Source organism: Microtus oregoni, unplaced genomic scaffold (assembly GCF_018167655.1).
Source record: "Microtus oregoni isolate MIOR12 unplaced genomic scaffold, Mior012 000005F_ref0000423, whole genome shotgun sequence".
Classification (NCBI taxonomy): domain Eukaryota; kingdom Metazoa; phylum Chordata; class Mammalia; order Rodentia; family Cricetidae; genus Microtus; species Microtus oregoni.
The window spans coordinates 41,856,802-41,881,842 of NW_024543064.1; the positions used below are offsets into that span (position 1 = coordinate 41,856,802).

General features: G+C 51.1%; 1 protein-coding gene across 2 annotated transcripts in view; it reads right to left on the reverse strand.

Annotated features, from left to right (window-relative positions):
- Positions 1-10,544: 10,544 nt before the first annotated feature.
- Cdcp2 (CUB domain containing protein 2) overlaps positions 10,545-25,041 on the reverse strand; it is a 29,762-nt gene continuing 15,265 nt past the window's right edge. For both annotated transcript variants that reach the window (XM_041653012.1, XM_041653013.1), the window contains 5 exons: positions 21,318-21,665; positions 17,922-18,257; positions 16,361-16,714; positions 13,739-13,917; positions 10,545-11,864 (listed from right to left, as the gene is read on the reverse strand). In XM_041653012.1, coding sequence (XP_041508946.1) covers positions 11,538-11,864; positions 13,739-13,917; positions 16,361-16,714; positions 17,922-18,257; positions 21,318-21,665 — 1,544 coding nt within the window. In that variant the 3' untranslated portion in view covers positions 10,545-11,537. The remainder of the gene's footprint in view (positions 11,865-13,738; positions 13,918-16,360; positions 16,715-17,921; positions 18,258-21,317; positions 21,666-25,041) is intronic.

Here is a 25,041-nt window from a genome sequence, read left to right on the forward strand (position 1 = left end):
ATTGCCTAGGGTCTACTGCAGGAGGATGGATGTTAGCTCCCTGGTATCTTTCCTATGTTCACAGGATTCTGAGAGCCACAGAAAGCCATCAGGGAAAGAGGCAGGGTTGGCACTCAGAAGCTGTCAGAGAAATGGCACACCCTGAGGGACACAGCAGGGACTCCCAGCCTCTGACCCAAATACAAACAACATCATGTCACCTGAAAGATGAGATGCTGGAAGTATCTCTACGGGCTGAGGGACAGAGAACAGTACAGAGATTGCTTGGGATCTGCCCAAACTCTTACCTTCGCATTGACCATGTGACCTTAGACGGTGCCACTTCTGGCAGCTTTCCTCTCCTGGCAAGCAGGGAGTCTGTCTGGCTATCGGAAGTTCCTGACACTCTGGCTTTCCCACCTGGGACTTGAAGCATATCTCGGTTGGGGGGGGGGGGGAGGCAGAGCCTGTGGACTTTCCCCTTTGAGAGCGAAGGATATTCAGGCACCAGAGGGAAGCTACAGGCCAAGATCATTCCATGCTTACAGAAATGGGGATCTTTTCCACCAGAGACCCAGAAAGTCAGATGTTCTGAGGGCGAGACCACCACTCTCTTGCTCAGCAGAGTCCTAGGAGAGGTCTGGTCTCATGCACGCTTGGGTTTGAGTCCAAGAGCAGGTGGGATAAAGGCTTCTCTCGTATCTCCCAAACTATCCTTTGAGCAGTCTGGATGCAGGGCCAGCCCTAGATCTCACATTCTCCAGTGTCTCTCGGCTTCTCTCGCATGTCTGTGCCCTCCCATCTGGTGCATCTGGGGCTTATGAAAAAAAAAAAAGCCTCAGCTTAGGAGAGGGAAGGAAAATTATTTTGGAATCCTAACAGCTCTGGCAGAGCAGCTGGAAGCTTCTAGTCATCCTTCTCCACCTACTACCTACTTTCCAGAAGCAAGTAACACGGAGTGGGGAGGGGTTCTTCTTGTCCACACCTCTTGAGGGGGGAGCTTTCCTTCTACAGAACCCCAGGCTCTGGGTCACAGCAGCAAGTAGGAGGCTGGATCTGTGTAGGGCGGTGGGGAGGTCACAGCCTCCAAGAAACTGGCTGCTCAAATCAATGCCTGAGAGGAGAGAGCAAACCACTCAGCTATACCTGGGCCTCCCATCATGGTCCAGCTGCTCAAAGCCATATAGCCATATTCTCTCTCTCTCTCTCTCTCTCTCTCTCTCTCTCTCTCTCTCACTGAGTTCTTCTGTGGCGCTCTTGTATCACCCCGCTGCTGTGCCATTCTGGGTATCTGACTAACATTTCGAGCCACGCTTCCTAGTGTGTTCCAGACTTATGCTGGGGATTCAGAAGAGGAAGTCAGATTTAATTGCTATCCCTGAGCCACCCTCTGAGAGTTGCCTGGGATAGTAGGTTGGTACCACTGGGCTAGCAGGTGGCACCCCCTCTAGCTCTCCGCCTCCAGCCTCTGCATTAGCGCCTATCAGTTCACCTAGGTCCCAGATCCCCAGCATGGCTCAAAGCGTCTCTCTTGTCCCAGCTTCCAGCCCCTCTATCACCTACCACACTCCTTAACAGAGGCTCTTGCCTCCATAACATGAAATTCTGCTACAGGGACTCGGGAGGGATAAAGAAGGAGCCTGTGCATTGATGAATGAGCATGAATGAATGGATGAGCAATTTGCAGTCTACACACCAGAGGATACAGACCGTCCCAACAATGGCTTGATTTCTGGCTTTTCAGTGTTGTGACAATGCAGAAGTGATACTGTATCTGAGAGATGCTCCGAGAGATGGCTCAGCGGTTAAGGGTGTGCACTGTTCTTGCACTAGACCTGAGTTCGGTTCTCAGACACCCACGTTGGGTGGCTCACAATTACCTCCAGTTCAAGAGATCTGAAGTCCTCTTCTGTCTGGAATAAAGTAGCGATAATACTATAATGTTCATGAACCTCAAACATATTTCATCAAAATAAGCCAGGCACAAAGCCTGTGTATTGTATAGTTCTAATTATGTGAAATACCCAGAATTGATAAAGCCATAGAGACGGAATGCAAATTGGTAGTTCCAAGAGAGTGGGGAGAGACTGCCTAATGAGTAAAGGGTTTTGATATGCCGTGAGATGATATAATATGATATAATATAATATGATATGATATGAGGATATGATATGATACGATATATGATATGATATAGGTGCTGTGTAACTAGACAGAGATGTCACTTGGAACACAGTGTACTGAATGTGCTAAATGCCACTGAACTGAGCACTGTAAAACAGTTAGAGGGAGGGCATGGTGTCACACACCAGCAATCCCAGCACTTGAGAGGCTGAAGCAGGAGGATCTGGAGTTCGAGACCATCCCGGGTTACACAATAAAACTCTGCCTCAATATGAAATAAATAGAATAGATTGTAAATAAATGACAAATAAAAGTATATGTCATGTGAGTTTCAACCCAACCTGCTACTGTGATCTTGGCCATTCCTTCCCAGTTCTCTGTGATGGCTTCATTGGATCCAGCTCCACGAACAGGCACTGCAGGCCTTCTGTGGCTGAGCTCCTGCCAGGTCTCAGGCTCACCCTTGTGTTCTCCATATGGTCTTCAATCCATACAGTCTCAAGTACTGCCAGCTCAACACACCTGTCAATCATCCTTAATACTTCCGGGCCTTTGAACATGCCATTGCCTCTGTCTAAGGCATTCCCCACTTGCCCAAGCTGATGTTTCAGCCTTTAAAGTTATGCTTAGGGACCGTCCTCCCTGGGAAGTCCTTAGGGACCGTCCTCCCTGGGAAGTCCTTAGAGTTATACTTAGGGACCATCCTCCCTGGGAAGTTCTTAGTTGCTTCTCCCATCACTGGGCCCCCGGCTCTTTCCACAGTGCTACTGTCGCCCAGCCTAGAAGAACTCAGAAGAGCGACTGGAGGGGGAAAGGCTGAGGAAAGCTGACTAAGTGGGGATGGAGAGAAAGGAGCCAACTGCAAAGACACATGGACTGGCAAGGTTGGCCTTCTGGGTGGGTTCCCTAGGACATCCTCCCATCCCTTCTCCAGAGGGCAGCTGGTTGCTTTTCGGTGGTGCTATTTAACTCTCCTTGTAGCCCACAAGGTGGCGCTGTGTCCCCCCTTAGTCCAGGCCTGTACCAGGTAGGATTGGAGCTCGCTGCTCAGTCCTCGGAGCTGGACCCCCCAGCTGGCTCAGGCGCTGGCTCTGGTGCATAGGAACACAGTCAAGGACATGCTTACCTTTTCTCTCTCAGACCCACGCTCCTTCCGCCCAGACCCTAGGTACCCCGACAGCATGCTGGGCAGGGCCAGAGGGTCAGAGGGAGATTGAGCTCAGCCCCATCTAGAAAAAAAAGCAAGTACACACACACACACACACACACACACACACACACGCACAGGAAAACCCTACATGTAACTACAATGCCCACACATGTGCGCAATCTCCCTTTCTCTCTGCACTCCCAGGGAGGGCCTCAAATCTCAAATGAAGTATTTGGGAGATGGACTTTCCTAGACAGAAACAGGCCAGGCCTGCAGGAGGGAGCATTGAGAATAGCACTGGACACATGAACACATACAAACGCATCCTAACAAACACTCGGCCCTGACACCTATGCCCTGCCCCACTCTGTCTGCCCATGCTTGTGAACACCAGTAGAGAGGCACATATCCACATGTCTATTTAGGACTACAAGGTTGATCTGGACACCTGCCACCCAGTGGGCCTCCTGCCCAGGGTCCCTACTGCTCCACAGCCGAGCTAGAGAAGATGGTCAGTTCTGGGTAGGGATCCTCAAGCCGTCACACAGGCACCCGGTAGCTCTAAGCTCCACTATCGATGGAGTGTGCTTTTTTTTTTTTTTAAATATTTATTTATTTATTATGTATACAATATTCTGTCTGTGTGCAGGCCTGAAGAGGGCACCAGACCTCATTACAGATGGTTGTCAGCCACCATGTGGTTGCTAGGAATTGAACTCAGGACCTTTGGAAAAGCAGGCAATGCTCTTAACCGCTGAGCCATCTCTCCAGCCCCTGGAGTGTGCTTTTGAATCAGCTGAACCCTCATCCCCCGTTCCAGCTCCCTCTCCCCTGGCTGTGTGACCAGGCAAGCCTTGCTGTGTCTGCTCCCTAAAGCTAGCTTCTCCTGTTCCCATCACTTAAAAGGGGCGTGGAGAATACTGGACAGACTTGGGCAGCGAGGGATATGTTGGGAAGGACACGTTTAACTCAGAGCTCCCTTTCCGCCACTGACATCTGAGCACCCTGGTGAATCTCGAACTGCTGTTCTGTGTATCTCCCTGGCGCTGCATCCTCATGTACACATTCACCTTCATGTATGCGCATGCATGTACATGTGTGTGTGCGCGCATGTGGAGAGGTTGACACTGTCTTCCTCAATCTCCCTCCGCTGCATTTTTCCAGGCAAGTCTCCTGATGAACCCAGAGCTCACCGATTCAGCTCGACTAGTTGCCCAGCAAATCCCAGGGATCATCCTGTCTCTGCCGTCACAGCATGGGGATTACAGGAACACATCGCCCTAGTCGGCTTTTTAAGATGGGTTCTAGGGGATCAGACTCAGCTTATGTGGCAAGCGTGTTGCCGGCTGAGCCATCTCACCGGCTCTGTTCCCTCCTGTGCTGTCTCCCAGCACTGTGCTGGGGCCTAAGGACATGAAAGTGAATTGCACTTGGCCCTTTGCTTTCTGTGGGTTCGGAGGGTGGGGTAGACGGAGCTGAACGCTGACAGTGAAGCAGAGGCTGCTGGGAAATGGAGCGAAGTTGGAGACATCCTGGCTAGTAAAGGGTCCTGCTACAAAAGCCCTCCTTGTCCCCAACTGCCCACCTGCCTCACTGCCACCAGGTCTCTGTTTACATTGCACCCCTGCCTGCCCGTGTCTGCTGTCTGTCTGAGAGGCTATCCACTGGTGCCTTCTTCAAGCCACTGAGACCTTGTGTCACACTGGTCAGACGGAGCCATCTAACCAATGCACTGGCACTGGCTGCTCTCTCCTGAGGCCTCCTATATCTGACCCTACATCCATAACCTCCTGCTGTCTAACCTCGAGCCCATGACGTCACTGCTCCAGCCTCAGCAGCCCCCTTCTCCAGGCGTGTGAGAGAACCAAAGGGAAGGATGCCTGGGGAAGGGTTTCGACAGCTGCAAACTTTCAGGCCTTCCGCGCTTGCCAGGAAGAGGGGGTTTTATTCTAACAGCCTCCTTCTGCGTCCTGGAGGCCAACGGAAAGGTGCATAGGCCCCACAGGCTTGAACTGTGCTTACCTGAGGCTCAAGGGTGGGCCAGTTTCTGTTTGGGGTTTGTTTGTGTTTGACTTCACAGGCAGGGAAACTCCCTGGGCCAGGTGAGGTGGGTGGAGCCTAGTCAGCAGAGTTGCCAGGGGAATTCCAAGGGCTGGGGGGCCCTGATCACCCCCCACGGTGCTCAGGTGCACACTCACCCCCCAACAAGGAGAAAAGGTAGTGAGATTGCCTCAACGACAGGGTGACTCTGACAGTCAGGTGACCTGGGTATGAGTCCAATGCCTCCAGACAACCAGACTACTTTCGGGGGCTTCCACTGTAAGCCTGGGTGCACGATTTATGACTTGGGGGTCCCTATGCCTCAGGGGGCATCACATGGAGATCAGGGGCTGGCATAACCACCCCAGGTCTCTTAGGGAAATCTCCCTGCACCATGAACCTTTCTGGCAACAGTGCCTCTGTTCCCTCCGACCCTATACTGAACCACCAGCAAACCTGGAGTTCCAGAACGTTCTGGTTTCCAGTCTCTAACACATCCTAGCTAAGATACCCTTCCTTTCTCCCTCTCTCCCCCTCTCCTGCCTAACATTATCTCTCAGGACCCTTCACAGGCATCCCCTCTTCTTGGGGGGTCCCCCTCCCCTCAGAGGCATTAGGGGGCCTCTTTTCTGGTCACAGGGCTTATTTGCTTTATGTCACTGTTATGGGGAGGTCTCCCCAAGACTTATATATGTGACTGCCTACTGACTATCCACTGGGCTCAGGGCTTGGTGCACCTCAGGCCTGAGCAAGTATTACTGAAGTAGCCTTCCGTGTGTGGGAGACCGCACTGCGGAGACTCCCTGGGTTTCATGAAAAGAGCCTCCCCACGTTAGCTGTGAACTTAGTCCCTGCTCCATCCTTCCCTCTACCGTAAGATCAAACGGGTGGTCTTCATTGGCCTTCTAAGTCTTAAAATCCTTACCCACAAAACATGGTGACTATAAAGACTCAGGGGTAAACCGCTTGTGTGTCCCAGTGTAGAGCCAGGGGGACACCTCCAGGGCTGTCAGCAGCCACACTCAGGGCTTTGCTAATGCACTCTGGGAAACTGTGGCCAGGGGCACAGTGAGCCACTGAGTCATGGTCTAGGATGGAGTAGGGAAGTGTGCTGGGAAGTTGGAGGCCCTACCCCAGGGTCTGCAGCCCCTGGAGGCGCTAGGAGGAAGCCTGCTGGGGTTGTTTTCTAGGAGGGAGGCCCACGAACATCACACAGACTGAGGAAAGGACACAGATGACCCTGGCAGGCCCAGGTCACCCTGAGTCCTGGAAACAGCCTTGATTCTGACAAGGTACCAGGGATGTCTGTTAAGGCTCCCCTAGAAGCTTGGGAGTCAGATCTGTTCCTCAGCCTCTGAGTGGGTCTGGGAGAGACAGGGCAACACTTGGGACCCTACAGCCTCCAAGAGAAAGTCTTCAAGTCTCAGCAAGGGCTAATGGGGCTGAGCCTTGAAATGTACATGAGGCCTAGCTGCACCCCCCCCCCATTTGCCATGTGGTGTGGTTGAGCTCCTACCCCGCTGTTCCATAAATCCCTCTGCAGTAAGGCTTAACCAGTTAATATATGCAGAGTGCCTAAACTGGGCATGGTGGTGTACTCCTTTAATCCCAGCACTCGGGAGGCAGAAACAGGAAGATCTCTGTGAGTTTGAGGCTAGCCTGGACTATGTACCAAGCTCCAGGACAATGAGGGCTACCTAGGGAAACCCTGTCTCAAGGTAAAAGTAAACCAGGGAGATGTGCGGAAGGACCCTGGGTCTCAGGGCTTCACCTGTGGGCGCTGTTACCTGTGACTTGAAGCAAGTGATGCACTCGGTGTCTTGTTTGCTCACTGGAGAAACAGGACTCCACAGTGTTACCAAGAGCAGCAAATGAAATGAGCTAAATAGCAGCGAACCCTTTAAATCTGAGAGTGCCAAGCACGAAGCTTGTAGGAGTTGCAGCCTGGATCCGCCTGTCCCTTCGACTTCCTCTCTTGCTCCTCTGGAGCAGCTGAGGTCTGGGCTCTGACTGAGTTGTTGCCTGGATGGTTTTGTCTTTTTTCGCACTTTATTTACTTGTTTATTTATTTATTTATTCACTGTGTGTGTGTGTACACACATGCACATACCACAGTATAGGTGTGCAGGTCAGAGACCCACTCTCAGGAAGTGGCTCTTTTCCTCCACCATGTGTGCTCTGGGAATGCAGACTTTGGTAGCGTTGACCCATCTCATATTGACTTTCACTCACTAACCCTCACTGGCCCTACCTGGGTTTGTTTTTAAAGAAAGACTAGGAGGGGTTAGTGATTAGAAAATTAAAACGAGTAAGTGAATGGGAAAGAAATCTAGGAACATGTCTGGCATGCAGTGTATATCACAGCTGTTCCTGCTATTGTTTCCAGCTCACAGACGTGGAAGCAGAGACTCAGAGAGCTTCCTGAGACAGTGAGCCTCAGAATGATCTAGGACCAGTCATAGGGCCACCTCCCAGTGTTTGTCTCTTCTGGCCTGTGTCCCTGTGCCTGGATCCTTGTGCCCAGTTAGCCTGGCCTAGGTCCCGGGAGTGCTAGGAAGGGCCTCTTGGTGGTAGACAGAAAAACCAAGGTCACATGGTGGCCAAGGCAGCTGGAACCCAAGGGTCAGATCCCTGGGCCAACTGGTTTACTCACAAGAAGCTGTCACTGCTCTCAGTGCCATCTTGGTGCCTTACGCATCCTTCCAACTTACCTTTGCCTTTCTGACGTCACCGAGGATACGTCAGCCTCATCACCCAGCCCTCTTTCTGACTCCCAGACACGGCATGGACAGGGCTGGCTGTGTTCCATGTGCACGTCTCGGTTTGCAAAGACATTTTAAGTTGATCCTATGAAAACAGAGTAGGCGCAGGGTGACAGGAAGGGACAGCATCTTACATCAGTGAGCAAGTACCACTGGAGCAGAGAAGACCTGAGGGACAGGACCAAGGATACTTCTGTGGAATCGCTCTCCTACGGGACTGGGGGTGATGGTCTTGGTCCTTGGAGAACAGCAGAGATGCGGGGAGACTAGGGAGACTGGCTGGTGAGGGGAATGTAGGAAACAGGGTGGGGGGATGGGGGACTTGCTCCCCTGTCAGGCCCTGTCCAATCCTGAGATTTGAAGACTCTTTGAGAAGCTCTTGCTCAGAGTCAGTCACCTGATCCTCAAAAGAATTCTATAAGGAGGATGTTTCTATCCTCATTCCACACAAGAGAAAAACAGGGCTCAGAGAGCCTAAACATCCACCCCATAGTCAGTCACCCTGAGTCAGATAAAACCTGAAAGGGATCCATTGTCTGACCTGCAGTCTGAAGGGTGTGTTCCAAGACCAGCATGTCTGCTTGCCGAGGTCCCCTCTCAACTTGTGACATCAACTCAAAGTTGATGTTCCTGCCTCGGCTAGACCCACAGTGTCCTACTTTCTGGACAGTGAGTGTGCAGGGCTGTGTGGTACCCATCCTGTCCCACTACTCCAGGGCTGGGCTTGGTGGCTAATAGATCATTTCAGCCCTTTAAATTCTAATAGGCACTGTTCTGCCATAAAGACTGTCATTTCCCACGGCTCACACAGATAATCACCATGCTGGTTGCCCCGAGAGCTGGGGATGGCAGGCTGCAGGCATGTCTGTGAAGACAGAAGTCGTCTCTCAGGCTCTGCCACCCAGGCCTTCCCCACCAGACACTGCCCTCACAGCTGAGGCGTGCTCTGCGGTCCGGGAGGCCCGGCTCGTGGCTTGTTCCCCCAGTTTAGGGAAGCAGCTCTTCTGTTAGCCAACCCCAGTGGATTATAACCGTCTCCTTGAGCATTTTCCCTTCCACAGCTTCAGGTCCCTTGACACGTGCCAGCAAGCAGCACACGGCCCACCATCCCAGGGGACAGCACTCCAGGGCCCCCTTGGAGAGTATCCAAGGGTGTGTCCAGACATACCAGACAGTGAAACTGCTGGTTATGGTTTTTTCTTTTGTTGTTGTTGTTGGCAGTGGTTGTTTTGTTTGTGTGTTTGTTTTTGTTTTAATTGTTTTGTTAACTTGTCACAAACTAGGATCTTCTGGGAAGAGGTAACCTTAATTGAGAAAATGCCTCCAATAGTCTGTCTTAAAGACATCTGTGTGACATTTTCTTGATTAATGATTGATGTGTGAGGGCCCAGTGTCACCACTGTCCACTGGGGGCAGTGTCATCCCTGGGCAGGTGATCCTAGGTTGTAGAAAGTAGGCTGAGAGTTGGGTGGTGGCGCACACCATTAATCCCAGCACTCAGGAGTTAGAGGCAGGCAGACCTCTATGTTTGAGGCCAGCTTGGTCTACAGAATGAGTTCCAGGACAACCAGGGCTATGCAGAGAAACCCTGTCTCAAAAAAAACCAAAGACGAACAAAACCCAAAAACAAATGAAAAAAGAAACCAGGCTGAGCAAGCTATAAAGAGAGCAGGCCAGTGAGCAGGCTTCCTCCTTGGCATCTGCTTCAGGTCCTGCCTCCAGGTTCCTGTCCAGACTTCCCATCATGGTGGACATAAACAAGCCCTTGTCTCCCCGAGTTGCTTTTGGTCACGGTGTTTTACCACAGCAATGGGACAGAAACCAAAACCTAGGGGCTATGACAACACATAAGCAAAGGTACTCAACTCAGAGACTGAGAGTGAGGTGGGGGAGAGAAAGGCTGAGTTCAGATAATCCAGGATTAACTGAGGACTCCCCTAATTCATCATATCCCCAGACCCCCACAAGAAGTATAGAGCTGTTGGCCCAGACTTCCACAGTAAACAAGTTGAAGACCTTGGGCTGGAACTGAGCGGGACTCTCAGTGTCCAGGAGACTCTTTCTCCTCTGCTTACCTCTCTTCCCCCTCTAAGGGTTCTTTACTCTCTGTCTTTTCCTCAAGGTCCCAGCTGGTCTGCCCCTTCCTCCTCAGTTCTGCTTGGTCACCCTAGACACATCTCGAGGGCAAGACTCACATCTGCCTGTGTGCTGGTAGGCTGCCTCCCTCACAGAGAGCAGAGTCTGGGGCCAAGTGCATGCCCCATGAGCTGCCGAATGAGCTGTGCTGTAATGGGGCTTCTGTCTTCTTAACCCGATCCCAGTGGTCAGCAGCTTGAGTTTGGAGACCCCAGCTCCTGTGCAAGGACTCCTTGAGTGATCGTTATGCAGTATAAAGGTGAGCAGGGACAAACAGTAGGTTATAAATGTATCGTCTGTTTATTTTTCATTAACAAGAGTGTTCTACTTCTTGCTATCAAGTAGAGCTCTGGAGAAGGGAGAGATAATAAATTTGCATAATAATCCTAGAGGTCCTCACAGGGAAGGGCAGGAAGTCCCCTTTAATCTGATGGAAACAGAGAAGCATCAAGTGGGTGGACTGGAGCAGCTCTGGGAGACTGGAGCAGCTGAGAGACTGGAGCAGCTGAGAGACTGGAGCAGCTGAGTGACTAGAGCACTCTAAGGGACTAGAGTTAAAAAAAAAGTACAAGGGCTGCAGACAGAGTTCGTCTGCTGAGCGAGGAAGAGCTGCTGACAGGAACATCAGAGCGAGAGTGGGGGAACATGGGACTTCAGTCAGTACCTTGGCCAAAGGTGACAAGACATTCAAGCAAAAGTCCCAACATAAAAGCAACGCCTCCTCAGCTACAGCCTCACCTCTGAGCATGCTGTACAGCTTACCTGGTGTCCATAGGAACCAGATCCAGGAGGCCATTGCCACCTCCATGGGCTAGCATCCACTCGGATGCACAGGACCAGTCTTCAGTCGTCACATGGTGTGGCAGGGGCTGAAACAGCGGCACTAGCCGGAGCTTCAGCTCTCTTACCAGTTCCTGGAGGCTGAGCTGGAGTTCTTTAGATAGAGTCTTCACACAAGTCAATGCAAGAGAGAGGAAGCCCTGCACCGATACTAGACTTCCTGCTAATGAAGGTAGAGAAACTTAAAGGTGCTCGTAGTTGCACCCTGAGTCGGGGAAGAGAGAATGAGTGTGTCGTGTTCACGCTGCCACCCATGACCCCAACTACCCAAGCTCACAAGAGACACAAATGGGAGCATGCTTTCCTGTAGCGGAATAGCCTTAAAATTAATAACATCACAACAATTACAACCGTCTCCAGAGCCCTTACCCACACAAACTGTTCTCAGAGCCCTGTGATGAGCAGGGAAGAGCAGTGATCCCTAGGAAACGGGGGCTCAGATGTCACCAACATGCCCACAGCCCCACCCTGCCCTGCTGTGGCTCCCCAAGCTGCTCTCTTCCTGCTTACAGCAGCATCAGGACCACAATGGCAATGATCATAAGGACTCCAGCCAGGATGCAGAGGCCCAGGAAGACGATGTCACTAGTGTCCTGGGCCACCACAGTCCCAGGTCTCTCCAGGACCTCTGCCTCGTCCCCGGATGGTGCCTCCTGAAGGTGCTCAGCAGTGGCGGTGTAGGGCCCGAGCCAGTGAGAGCCTGACAGCAAGTGGGCGGATGCCTCCTTGCGCCTCGGCTCACAGCGCACCTCGTACTCGTGAATGTCCTCGTGGCCGGCAGCAGAGAAATCGATGTACAGCACACTGACGATCACGGAGGTGTTATTTCTTCTCTGCGGGGGTCACAGATACTTGTTCACACCCAAGGCGGCTCCAGCTCTCCCGGTTCCTCTAAATATACATAGGCCTGATCCCATATCTTAGCCACAGCTTCCTTGATACCTCATCTCTCAAAGGAGCAGAAGGGCCAGCAAGTTGCCTCAGTGGGTAAAGGAACTTGCGCCAAGCCTGACAACCTGAATTAGACCACTGAAACCCAAATAGCGGGAGGAGAAAACTAACTCCCATAAGTTGTCCTCTGACACACACACACACAAACATGCTTAATTTAAAATAATTATAAAAGGAGGCTGAGAACTAGAAGGTTAAGCCCAGTGTTTCCAGAGAGGCACAGAAAGATGGGCCTTGATGTTGCTGTTGCTCTTCAGAGGTTGGACCTGCATTAAAGTGCCCAGCCTTTACCCTTCCAGGCAATGATTCTATGGTCTATGGCCCTACATTCTGGGACAGGGTAGAGTTCTGAAACTGAGTATTCATGAGTACTTGGCTCTAGGACTTCATGATTTCATTTCTGGGACTCTTCATTTGAGAGTGAAGGTGGGCATGTGTTTGTGTGTGTGAACATGTACATGTGTGTTTGTGTATCTGGAGGCCACAGATCAACTCTAATTATATGCCCCAAGAATCACCCACCTTGTTTTTCAGAGACAAGGTCTCTCGCTGGAACGTGGGGCTCAAAGATTAGGCTGGATTGGCTGGCCAGCGAGAACACATAAGCCAGCTTCTACCTCCCTGGCACACACCACCATGCCTAGCTATGACTGGTCTGGCCTAGCCTGGAACTTGCTATGTAAAGTTCAAAATCAGAGATCTACCTGCCTTTGACTCCCAAGTACTGGGATTAAAGATTTATGCTAGGCTGGAGAGATGGTTTAGTGGTTAAGACCCTGAGCTGCTCTTCCAGAGGTCCTGGGTTCAATTTCCAGCAACCACATGGCAGCTCACAACCATCTCTAAATGGACCTGATGCCCTCCTCTGGCACTCAGGCAAACCTTCATACAGAGCGCTCATATATAAAAAAATGTATATAAATAAATAAGGGTGTGTGTGCCACCACACCCATCTTTAAGGGTTTCTGTTTGTTTTTTAATAAGCTTGGATCTGGGGATAAAACTCATGTCTTCACACTTGCATGACTAGCACATTACCAACGGAGACATCTCCCCAGCCTTCTGGAACTTTGTCTCCTTCATCCCATAACCACTCAATGTGGCTGTGTCCCAAGAGGATCCCTAGGGGCTTCAGGGCATGAAGCAGAGGTGAGAACTATTCTGGCCGCCAGACGCCCCTTGACCTCCTTCTACTGTTTAAAGGACAGTGGCTTTCTGGAAGCTGGGAAAGTAGAGCAGAGGACTGTGGGGGCCAGAAGCAAGTGGCAAGGCACGGGCATCGGGCCAAACCAGACTGCAAACCCCCAGGGTGCACTGCCCAGGGACTCCCTCAGGCCCCACCCACCCACCCTGGCCTGAGTTCACAGCCTCCAGCATCCAAGGAGAGCAGAAAAATCTCATTGGTAAGCAGTCTTTGGAGGGAGGTGGCTCTATACTTGAAAGGCTCATTTGTTTGTGGAGCTCAGTGATGTTCTGGGGTCACCAGGTTGGGGAGGATGAGCAGGAAGAGTGCAGGGGAGTGGTGGTGTATATTAAAGGAATCAAGGCTCCCATTCCCGTGGGGAAGCTCTCAAAGGGAGGATCAGGGGGGAAATTTAGGGTTGTTCACCACTGTGGTCTTTTGAAAGGGTGCCAGTAAGCCTGCATCGGGACCTGGGTGCACCACCGAAGCCAGGAGAGAATCTGAGGGTAGCAGGTGCCCTTCAGTAAGGCTCAGAGCCCATCTCTTCTTACACCTCCCCTTCCCTGCCCCTACCTGAGACTCAGTACCGCAGGTGTCAAAGCGGGCCTGGATCCGGAAGTTATTACCGACTTCCTGGGCTGCACAGCTCCGGCTGCCCAGGTAGACCTTGGTCCGCTCCAGTGGGGCCAGTGCCTGGGCAGAGATCAGGATCTGGAAGTCTGTGCGGGAACAGCTCACATTCATGGGTACCACTGGAACAGGAGGGAGGAGCCTGAGATCTTAGGCCTGCAGTCAGACCCAACATCCCCAAGCCTTCCTGAAGGATAGCAGACTTGGAACAGAAGCTCAGAGCAGGGAAGGTGTTTACAGCATCCTACAGAGCTGAGACGGGATATTCACATGCATTGCTCCACCACACCATTGGGTCTGTGAGTGCTTAGGGCATGCGGTGTGCCGGTGTCTCTGTGTCCTCCGAGGCCGGCATAGAGCTTGGCAGACCAAGGGAATGTTGAATGAATGAATGAATGAACGAACGAGCACGCGAGTCAGTGGAGACTAATTCTTCACATTAGAAGTGATTGCTCATCACAGCCAGATGCCCAGCAGTGTGTCCCGTCATCTATCGGCCCGTCATTACGGATGGCCTGCTCTGTGCACACACACAGACACAGACGTGAAAAAGCCAGCCACCCCACTGCTTGTGCAGGGCAATGGATGTGTGAAACACACAGGAGCGCTATGAAGGACCATCAAGCGAAGACAGAAGACGGTAGCTTTGAAGGATGCGGGGAGGGGAGCCCTGTTGCCCCTCCCTGCGATGGCCCGAGAAGTTGGGTCACTTCTGTTTTGGAAACAAATCCCTGAGAGGAGAAGAAACTGCTTGTTGGTGGCTGAGTTGGGACTTCAGACTTGACTTGAGGGGCGGGATTCCCTACTTATCAGTCTATCCTTGACTGTCAGTCAGCTCCCAGCATGCTCTGTGCGAGAAGTCTGGGACTTCAGGGGCAAGGGTGCATGCAGGGGCGTGTGCAAGGAAGAGGTGGGTGGGGGTTGGTAGCTAGCTGGAAGGAAAAGGAAAACTGGCAGGCAGAGCCCTGGATCCCTCAGCCCTCCCTGGGCAACGTCTCAGACATATTTCAACCTCGGGTGTCTGGGCAGGCGGGGATTTATGGGTCTGCTGTCTCCCACGATGATCTCGGCAGCGCTGAACTGTGTGTCACCCCTGATTGATGCCGAGGCTGCCCTCCCTGTGGAAAGGCTGCCGAAAGCCTGGGCCCCATCTGGTGCTGGTCCAGTGTGAGTGCCCTGTCTGACCCTAGGCTCCCACAGGGACCTGTGTGGGGAGCACAGAAGGCCCTGGAACAGGAGCCAGGATGACAGCTGCCCCCTCCTTCCTCTCTAGAGATGTTGCAAGAAGAGACTGTCTAGATCACTTAGCCCTGCCCAGGCCGGGCCTGAGAGCCAGGCTCTCAGAGGCAAACTGGACCCTAAAGACTCTTCAATTCAGGTCCTTGATGTCAGGTGGGAAAACCAGGATCTGGAGATCAAAAGGGAGCTCCAGGTCACTGGACAGAGCCTAGGTAGCACCCGATCACAATATTCTCTTTGTCCACGAAGAATCAAAGGAGATAGTACCAAGAGTCACAACTGTCCTTCCCACAGGGACGGGGCACTGTCTGAGCCCAGCAGGGTGGTTTTGTGCAAGTCTCTAGGAGCTACCAGCTCGCAGCAGCTGGTTCCCACTCTGCTACCAGGGCCCCAGCTCCTCTGCCTTTGGGGATAAGGAAAGCGGCTACTTTCACTGCTGAACAGGCCTAGGCATGTGAGGGAAAGATAGCCTCAGAACCAGACATACTTGCCGCCCTCACACTTCGCCTGACTCCGGGCTCACCAGTCCTGTACGACTGAGTCCCTGTTACAAAAGTTAGAAAAGCTAAAGAAGCCTCAATACCAGCTTCCCCAGCCACCTCTGCAGCAAAAGCACTCAGGAGGCAGAGCCAGGCAGATTTCTGAGTTCGAGGCCAGCCAAGTCCACAGAGTGAGTTCCAGGACAGCCAGGGCTACACAGAGAAACCCTGTCTTGAAACTTGCCCCCTTGCTTTGGCTTTCTGGATAATGGGATTTTTTTTTGGTGACTGGCACCTCTCCTCTTCCAGCCTTGAACGTGGACTTGATGCTTGAGTTTTGTGGCAATTATGTTGCAAAGACAAGTCTGAGTATCTTGACTCAGAGGTGCCATTAGGACATTCTGAGTCCCTGGACCCAAACAACAGTTGGCTGACTAGCTTCTGCTAAGTGAGGATACATATTTGCCCTTTGTCTAGTCAGCAGTTCTAAATGACAAGGGCAGGGCTGGTGGCATCTCAGTGTGTCACCTAATGCTGGCCATTGATACCTAATACTGGCCATTCATAACTTGACATATTTTGTGCATCAATCCAGGAAACCAGGCCAAACATCTGAGAGACATGGAACCCATAGGAAAAGGAGCCAGGTAGGGAAGAATTAGGAATCATGGAGACAGAAGCTATGAAAAGAGGGTGGAAATAAGTGAGGGCCACAGCTGAGTGGCCTCAAAGGTCCTCAGAGCAGGCACCTGAGTAGGGCCCGGAGAACACCATAGAGGGGCTGTGTGACTGTGAAACAGGAAGGAGGCTGTGGGGTTCCCCAGCACCCACACTTAACTCAGCTGACCTCCAATGTAGGCCACAGAGAAGCCCCTGCCGGAGGTGCTGCGGTCCGTGTGCAACAGAAGCAGGAGCTGGTTGTGATGAGAGGTGACGGGCGGTGGCAGGTGATGACCACACCATTTCCCCAGCAGCTGGGCGTCCTCGCTGGCCCCATCGAAGGCTGCCAGATGGTCAAAGTCACAGGTTCTGGTCAGGCTGTTGGGTTCCTCCAAGCCCAGGTCCAGGATGAAGATCTTGACGCGGTAGCCCGGGGGCAGGCGGATGGTCCAGTGGCAGCGGATATTGTTGGGGTAGGAGCCAGGGTACTGCGGGCTGGAGAAGTTTCCACGCACAGCTGTGAATACCTCCTGGCATTCTCCTGGGGAGGAGGAAGCAAGATTCGTTCATACACACAAAAATGACAAATCTGGGTCTGTGGCCTGAGGTGCCACCGGGAGGCGGTAGAACCTTCAGGATGTGGGGGGCCTACTGGAAGAAGGTTGGCTCACTGCGAGGATGCCCTCAAAGCGGGCACTGGGGCTCTGGTCCCTTCCGTTTTTCTGGCTCTGCTTCCTGGCTGTCGAGGAAGCAGCTTTTGTTCCTCTCTTTGCTCCCTCCTGACAGGCCTCTGGAACTGCGAGCCATGGTGGACCTTGTCTGTCTCAGGTACAGAGAACTAACATTTTATTTATTTATTTATTTATTTATTTATTTATTTATTATGTATACAACATTCATTCTGCATGTATGCCTGAAGGCCAGAAGAGGGCACCAGACCTCATTACAGATGGCTGTGAGCCACCATGTGGTTGCTGAGAATTGAACTCAGGACCTTTGGAAGAGCTGACAATGCTCTTAACCGCTGAGCCATCTCTCCAGCCCAAGAGCTAACATTCTGTCAACACACCAGCCTCGCGCTCAGTCAGCCAGCACCCCTCTGCGCCTCTGCACACACCGCCCATGCCTCTTGGCTGACTTCATCAAGGCTCTGCTCAGTTCCTCCTCCAGGAAGTCCCCCGGTTAGCACTCATGATGGTGGCTCATCACTGTGCTGCCCATCTGAATTCTCTGAGCATGTTCACCCTTCTGTGCACACGTCATGTGAGCATGTGGTACATGTATGTAGTACACGAGAACAAGGAGCTAGCTCACCACCAGGCAGGGAGGGGACAAAAGGGAGAGGTGGTGGATAAGAATATGGAGGAATTCTCAGCGAGGCTCTCAACCTTCCTCACGCTGCAACCCCTTTAAAAAAGTCGTTCCTCATGTTGTGGTGACCCTCCATCCATAACTATTTTCCTTTACTTCATAATTATAATTTTGCTACTGTTATGGATTGTAATGCAAACATCTGATATGCAAAATATCTGATGTGTAACCCCCCGTGAAAGGGTTGTTCAACCCCCAGTGGGGGGTCATGACCCACAGGTTGAGAACCGCCCTTTGAGGCGTTTAGAAGGGATTGATCTTGTCTGAGCAAGGCAGAAAATCCAAGCCCCGGTGACACAGAATGCCTTAACTGAATTCACAAATGAAACAGTAGACAGGGGTCCACAGGCACAGGTGCTGGCGTCGGCTCCTCCTACCTGAGAAGTAGTGAGCCTTGAAGCCCCGGCCTCCAATGTTGAAGTCAGATTTGAAGACCACCTGCAACTCATGGCCCAGGGACACAAGGGTAGGGGGTCTGGTGCGGCCACAGTAGTGGTGCCCGCGGGCAGGGCCAGGAGCGCCAAGCACAGCCACGTAGTCGTACGTGCATCCGTCGCTGCCCTCCACCTGGAAGTCCATAAACACCAACTTGACGGCGGCGGGGCCCGAGGCCCGGATCAGCCAATGGCACTCCATGTTGTTGGGGTAGTTGTTGGGGTATTCGGGGCTGCTGAGGACTCCCGACAGGCCAGTCAGGACACCACCACACACATCTGCAAGGGAGATCATTTGAGCTGACCTCTTCCCAGGGAACCAGACACCCAAAATGCGTCTCCACAAACATCCATGCCTGGCAGGCACAGACCTGCACCCCGACCCATGCGGCATCCACTTTTTACAGTGGGAGGTCAGGTAACTTTACCTTTCTAGGCCTGAGTTCATCCAGGCAGGCCCAGAGATAAAAACCAGAGTGCAAAGGGGTTTATCTGGAGGTCATCGGAGGGTGAGATGAGAAGGTGAAATGGGCCTAAGGGGGCTGCTGAACCCCACTAGGGAATTCTAGTAAAGCAGCCCCCTGAGTTCTATCACCCGAGGAGCAAAGGTGACAGGGAGTTATACTACTATATATATATATATATATATTATACTATATATACACTATATATACTACTATATATACACTATATATTTCTATACTATATATATATATACATACATACATACATACACACACACACACACTATGTGGTAGCTCAGAGGAAAATGCTTGCCATAGGCCCAGGTATTTGAATACTTTGTCCCCAGCTGGTAGAACTGCTGGGAAGGATTAGGAGGTGTGGCCTTGTTGAAGGAAGTGCATCACTTGGGGCGGGCTTTGAGGTTTCAAGAGCCCATGTTATGACCAGTTAGCTATGTCTCTGCCTTAAACTAGAGATCAAGAGGTAAGTTCTCAGCTACTGCCCCAGTGGCATGTGTGCCTGTCTGTTGCCATGCTCCCCGCCACGGTGGTCATGGACTCTCACCCACTGCAGCAGTGAGCCCTAAATAGCCATCTTGGTCATGGTGTTCTGTCCCAGCAATAGAGAAGTGTCAGGGAAAACCAGAGAGAGTCTCGGTAGGAGACCACAGACACCAACAGAGCCCTCAAACAGACATGTGGAGATTGGCAGGACAAACCCAAAGTGACAAGAGCCAAGAGACATGGGCAGAACACCCACCTAGAACTGGAACCCAGATTAGCTGCAGTTGTGAGGCAGGAGCATGGCACGGGGCAACTAAGGCTTGACTTCCTGGCCTAGGACTGCTTTCTCAGCTGCGTGATCTTAGGCAATCGCATTCCCTCTCTGGCCTTCAGACTTCCCGAGAAATGAGATTGTAGGTGGAGATAATCTGAGCTATCCCATCAATTTATACCAACACTGGAGCAGGTATATGCTTCGGACTTCATTCTTACACTGGGCACACGTGTGGTGTGTGTGTTTACATGTCTGTGTGATGTCCGTGCCCATGCAGGTATCTTATGTCAGAGGTTGGAAAAGGACCTCAGATGTCCTGCTCTCTCGCTCTCTCCACTGTGTCTTTGAGACGGGATCTCTCTCTCTCCCTGAAGTTTGCTCATTTTCAGCCAGGTTAGCTAGATGGCCATCAAGCCCCAGCACCAGGGTCCCAGGTGCCCATGGCCGTGCCTGGCATCTCCTGGTGGATGCTGGGGATCCAAGAGATGGCCCACAGAGCACTCTCCCCAGCCCCGCTATCTTTTAGTACAATAAAAGACAGGACCCAAAGTTACATATCTTATACATAATTTAGCCCAGTGGAGACCGTCGATACCCACTGTTATATATTTCCCTGTTTTTCAGTGGTTGGCTTCTTACGAGTCAGTGCTGGAAATGTGAGCTTGGGGCCAGGGCAACAGCTCGGCTATTAAAGTGTTTGCTGAGCAAGCGTAAGGACCAAGATTTATCCTCAGCATTACCACAGGAGTCGGGCACAGCAGCTCATGCTTGTGATCTTAGGGCAGGGGAGGTGGAGGCAAGTTGATCTCTGGAGCTCGCCTGCCAAATGCCCTTCTAGCCTAATTGGAGAGCACCAGGTCTCAGGGAGGCGGCTCCCGAGGAACACCTGAGGTTGATTTCTGGCTGACACCCACGCACCCACACACGCACACATGCGTGCAATCACATTCATATGCACACGAATGTGAACTTGTGAAATACATGCATATCATTAAAATACCACCTTTATCTTTTTAGATATCAAAAACTAAGAAGACGGCACTGCCTGCTATCAGCTATTTCTTGTTTGTGAAAATGTTGGAAAGCATTGCCTGTGATATCACGACACCTTTGATACCTTAGAGTCCTAAAACTCCCAGGCTTACGATCTCCATGTGCTAGTCAGAACAGCCTCTCGTTCTTGTGTCTTAATACAGTATAGTTCCGTGCTTTTAAATCATGCAGGGAGCCGGGCTGTGGTGGCGCACGCCTTTAATCCCAGCACTTGGGAGGCAGAGGCAGGCAGATCTCTGTGAGTTCGAGACCAGCCTGGTCTACAAGAGCTAGTTCCAGGACAGGCTCCAAAACCACAGAGAAACCCTGTCTCGAAAAACCAAAAAAAACCAAAAAAAAAAAAAACAAAAAAAAATCCAGCAGGGGCTGCCATCCTTCCTGAGCCCTATGGTTGCAGGGAGTAGACTTGTGGACACATGGGCATTTGTGGCTGCCCTGCTTGAGCTGACATAGAGACATCTGATATTGTCCTGGGGAGAAAGGAGGACTTTTGGGTCTGTACACAGGAGCTCAAAGATAGGAGGAAGGAGGCAAGGAGAGAGGTGGAGAAAAGAAAGCGGAGGACCAGGGCTCCACCTGAGTGGCAGGAGACAGGCCTGCTTGGAGGAGTCAGGGATTAGGAGGACTGGTAAGGGCTGCATGCAGGGAAAGACCCTAAGAAGAGGAACCATGGGTTCTAAAAGCTCTTGCTCCTGATGCCCTGGACCCAGGCAAGGGAAGAAGGCAGAAGTCACAGGGCTTCAACAGCAGGGACAGCTGGGATCCTCCTGCAGCATGGTGTTGTCAGAGGAGAGTGGCATGCCTCCTTTCAGGGAACAGCAAGCTGCGGGGGCGGGGGGGGGGACCCAGCAGTCATGGAAGAAGCAGGAAAGAATCTTAAGGGCAGCAGGTAGTAGTTTCCAGGGAGGTCATGGGTGTGAAGAAGCCACCTTTGCCCCTGTAGGCAGTGCTAAGATGCTACCTGCTCACCTCCCTTGTATCCTGTCCCCCCCTCCCACCTTCCGCAGCCACTGGGGCCAACCTTCCTGCCGAGGGCTCCCTGACCTTTCTGGTAGCCTGCAGAAAAGCCTCGGCTGGCCACATGCTTGTCTGAGTGGAAGACGACAGACATGACGTGCCACGAGGAGGTGAAGGGTGGTGGGGGCACCTGCCCACAGAACCTGCCCAGAAGATTGCCCTTGTCTCCAGATGCCCCGTTGTAGATCTCTAGGAAGTCAAATCCACAGGTGTCATGGTACTCCAGGTCAAAGGCGTGGAAGGTGAGCAGCACCGAGGACCCCTCGGCCACCACGATCAGCCAGCTGCACTCTGTGTTGTAAGGATACAGGCTTGGGAAGTTCGGGCTGGAGAAGTTCCCAGATGGTGCCGAGAGCACACCCCCACACTTGACACCTGAGGCAAGAGAAAAGGATGGTTTAGAGTCGACTCTGGGGCCTTGGATACACAGGCAAGTCTGGGGCCTTGAGGGTGAATAGGAAGCAGGACAGGGTCCCAATCACTCTGGAGGTGTGTCTGTGCTCTCTCAAGCACCCCCACTTCTTTCAGATACTGGGGAAGCATTCTTCTAGTCTGTCAATAAGCACTGTTGGAGTCCCGGGCAGTGCTCTTAGATGCTGGGAGGACAGCAGGGATAAAGACCTTCCTCTCAGGCATGCATGTTCTGGTGGGGGAAAGAATAAACACAAACAAAGCATGGAACAGACAGGAGAGCAACGAGTTCTGAGGATAAAGAGAAGTCAGGTGAAGCCAGGCGTGGTGGCGCACACCTTCAACCCCAGCATAGGAAAGAAGAGGCACTGGGATCTCTTCGAGTTCAAAAACAGCCTGGTCTATAGCGTAAGTTCCAGGCCAGCCAGGGCTAGGTAGAGAGACTCTGTCTCGAAAATAAATAAACATTAATAGAGCCAGCTGATAGTGGCGCAAACCTTTAATCTCAGCACTCAGGAGGCAGAGGCAGTTGGGTCTCTTTGAGTTCAAGCCCAGCCTGGTCTACAAAGCAAGTTTCAGGATTCAGGACTACACAGGGAAACCCTGTCTCAAAAAATCAAAAATAAACAAACTAACCAAAAAGGTAAATAAATAGAAAATAATAAATAATTTAAGAGGAAACAACAAAAAGAAATTAGGAAACCAGAATTTGGCCACCTTTAACGGAATACTAGGCTAGAAGCATCTGTAATGTCTGTTCAGTCACCAAGGAAAAGGCTGTTAAGAGGGAAAACCCAGGTCAGCCATTCAGGTGTTTTCTGTGAAGTTCACTCAACGATGCTAACTAAGCTTTTGGAGGAAAAAAAAAACAGGGAAAGAGTAGCCTCAGATCAGCCTCAAACTTGTAATCCTGTTGCCCTCAAACTTGTAATCCTTCTGCCTCAGGCTGTCAAATGCTGAGATTACAGATGTGTGCCACTACGTCTGGTTCAAGCGTTTGAAAAACATAAAAAGGCACAGCCTGATACAGTAGCACACACCTGTAGGAGCAGTACTCTGGAGGCTGAGGCAAGAAGAGGATTGTAAGTTTTAGGCAAGCCTGGGTTACAAGGGAAGACCGCAATTCAGAGTAATAATAACAACCATCACCACTACAGTAGCAATAGCAACAGGGCTGACAGAGGTCAGAGGGAGACAAGAAAGGTGGGTGTGGAGTAATCAGGATACAGTGTATATGTGTATGAAAATGCCAAAGAACAAATTCAATAAATAAAAGATAAGCCTTATATAGTAGAATGCTATACAATTTGGAATGCGTACACATCCATCGCGGAATCTTTTTTTTTTTTAAGGTAAGGTCTTAGCTATATAGCCCAGGCTAGCCTTGAATTACAGATCTTCTTACCTCAGCCTTCTAGGTGCTAGGATGAAAAATGTGTGTGTATGTGTGTGTATGTGTGTGCACATGTGTGTGTGCACATGTATGTGTGTGTGTATTCCTGGACTCAAGAAGTCTTTCTACCTTAGCCTCCCCAGTGTCTAGGACTATAAACACACACCACTGTTCCCCACATTAAAAAGGGAACCATCTAACAAAGATGTTTGTTTGTTGGGTTGTTTTGAACCTTTCTATGTGTTATGCTCTTTCTGGCTGACCTGGAACTCACTAGTAGACCAGTCTGGACTCCAATTTTCTTGGATCCTCTCGCACTGGTTCACGAATGTTAGGATTCCAAGCATTGTGCGGCATTTCTGTGCACACGTGCGCATGTGGAGGCCAGAGCTTGACTTCAGATGCCGTTCCTAAGATGCTATCCAGAGCTCACCAAGTAGGTTAGGCTGCCTGGCCCTTGGCCCAGGGAGATGCTTGTTCCCACTTTCCCAGCCCTGGGATTATGAGCATGTGGCATTGTTTCATGGCTTCTGAATCTTGAGCTCACTCGGGTCCTCCTGCTTGGCACGGCAAGCACTTTACCAACTGAGCTATTGCTCCAGTTGTAAAAGAAAACTCCTTTTTCCCTTTCTTTCTATTTTTTGGTTTTCCCAGACAGGGTTTCTCTGTGTAACAGTCCTAGCTGTCCTGAAACTAGCTCTTGTAGACCAGGGTGGCCTCAAACTCACAGAGATCTGCCTGCCTCTGCCTCCTGAGTGCTGGGATTAAAGGCGTGTGCCACCATCGCCTGGCAAAAGAACACTCTTTTTAATTACATATACAATGTTAGAAGAGGCCATGAGATCTCATTACAGATGGTTGTGAGCCAACATGTGGTTGCTGGGAATTGAACTCTGGACCTTTGGAAGAGCAGTCAGTGCTCTTAACCTCTGAGCCATCTCTCCAGTCCAAGAACACTCATTAATGAAATACAATAATTAATTTTGAGGCTAGAAAGATGGTTTAGTGGTTAAGAGAGTTTGCTGCTCTTGCTTAGGTCCTTGGTTTGATTCCTAGTGCCCACATGACAGCCCATAACTGTAACTCCAGTTCCAGGGCATCTGATACTCTCTTCTGGCCTCCAAAGGCCTGCAAGGGGTGCACAGATAAACATGCAGACAAAATACTCACACACATAGACTAAAAATAGGTAAATCTTCAAAGTATAGATATTTATTTATTACTGTGTGTTCATACATGTGTGGGCACCATGAGAATGGTGGGGGATGCTGTCACAAGCGTGTGGAAACTTACGGCAACTTTATGTGCTTGTAGGGACCAAACACAGATCATTAGATTTTTGCGACAAATGTTTTTACTTTCTGAGCCACCTCATTGGCCCCCAAAAGGAATATTCTTCTTCTTTTTTTGGGGGGGGGGGTTGTTTTGGTTTCGTTCGTTTTTTTAAGACAGGGTTTCTCAGTGTAGCCCTGGCTGTCCTGGAATTTGCTCTGTAGACCAGGCTGGCCTTGAGCTCACAGAGATCCACCTGCCTCTGCCTCCCCACTGCTGTCACCACCTGGTTCTTTTTTTTTTTTTAAATATTTATTTATTTATTATGTATACAATATTCTGTCTGTGTGTATGTCTGCAGGCCAGAAGAGGGCACCAGACCTCATTACAGATGGTTGTGAGCCACTATGTGGTTGCCGGGAATTGAACTCAGGACCTTTGGAAGAGCAGGCAATGCTCTTAACCACTGAGCCATCTCTCCAGCCCGGTTCTTTTTTTTTTTTAAGATTTATTTTTTATTTTAAAATTTGTGTGTTCTTGTGTGTCCATATGGGAGTGTGTGTGTGCGTGTAGGGGCCTGTTGAATTTGTGTGTTCTTGTGTGTCCATATGGGAGTGTGTGTGCGTGTAGGGGCCTGTTGAATTTGTGTGTTCTTGTGTGTCCATATGGGAGTGT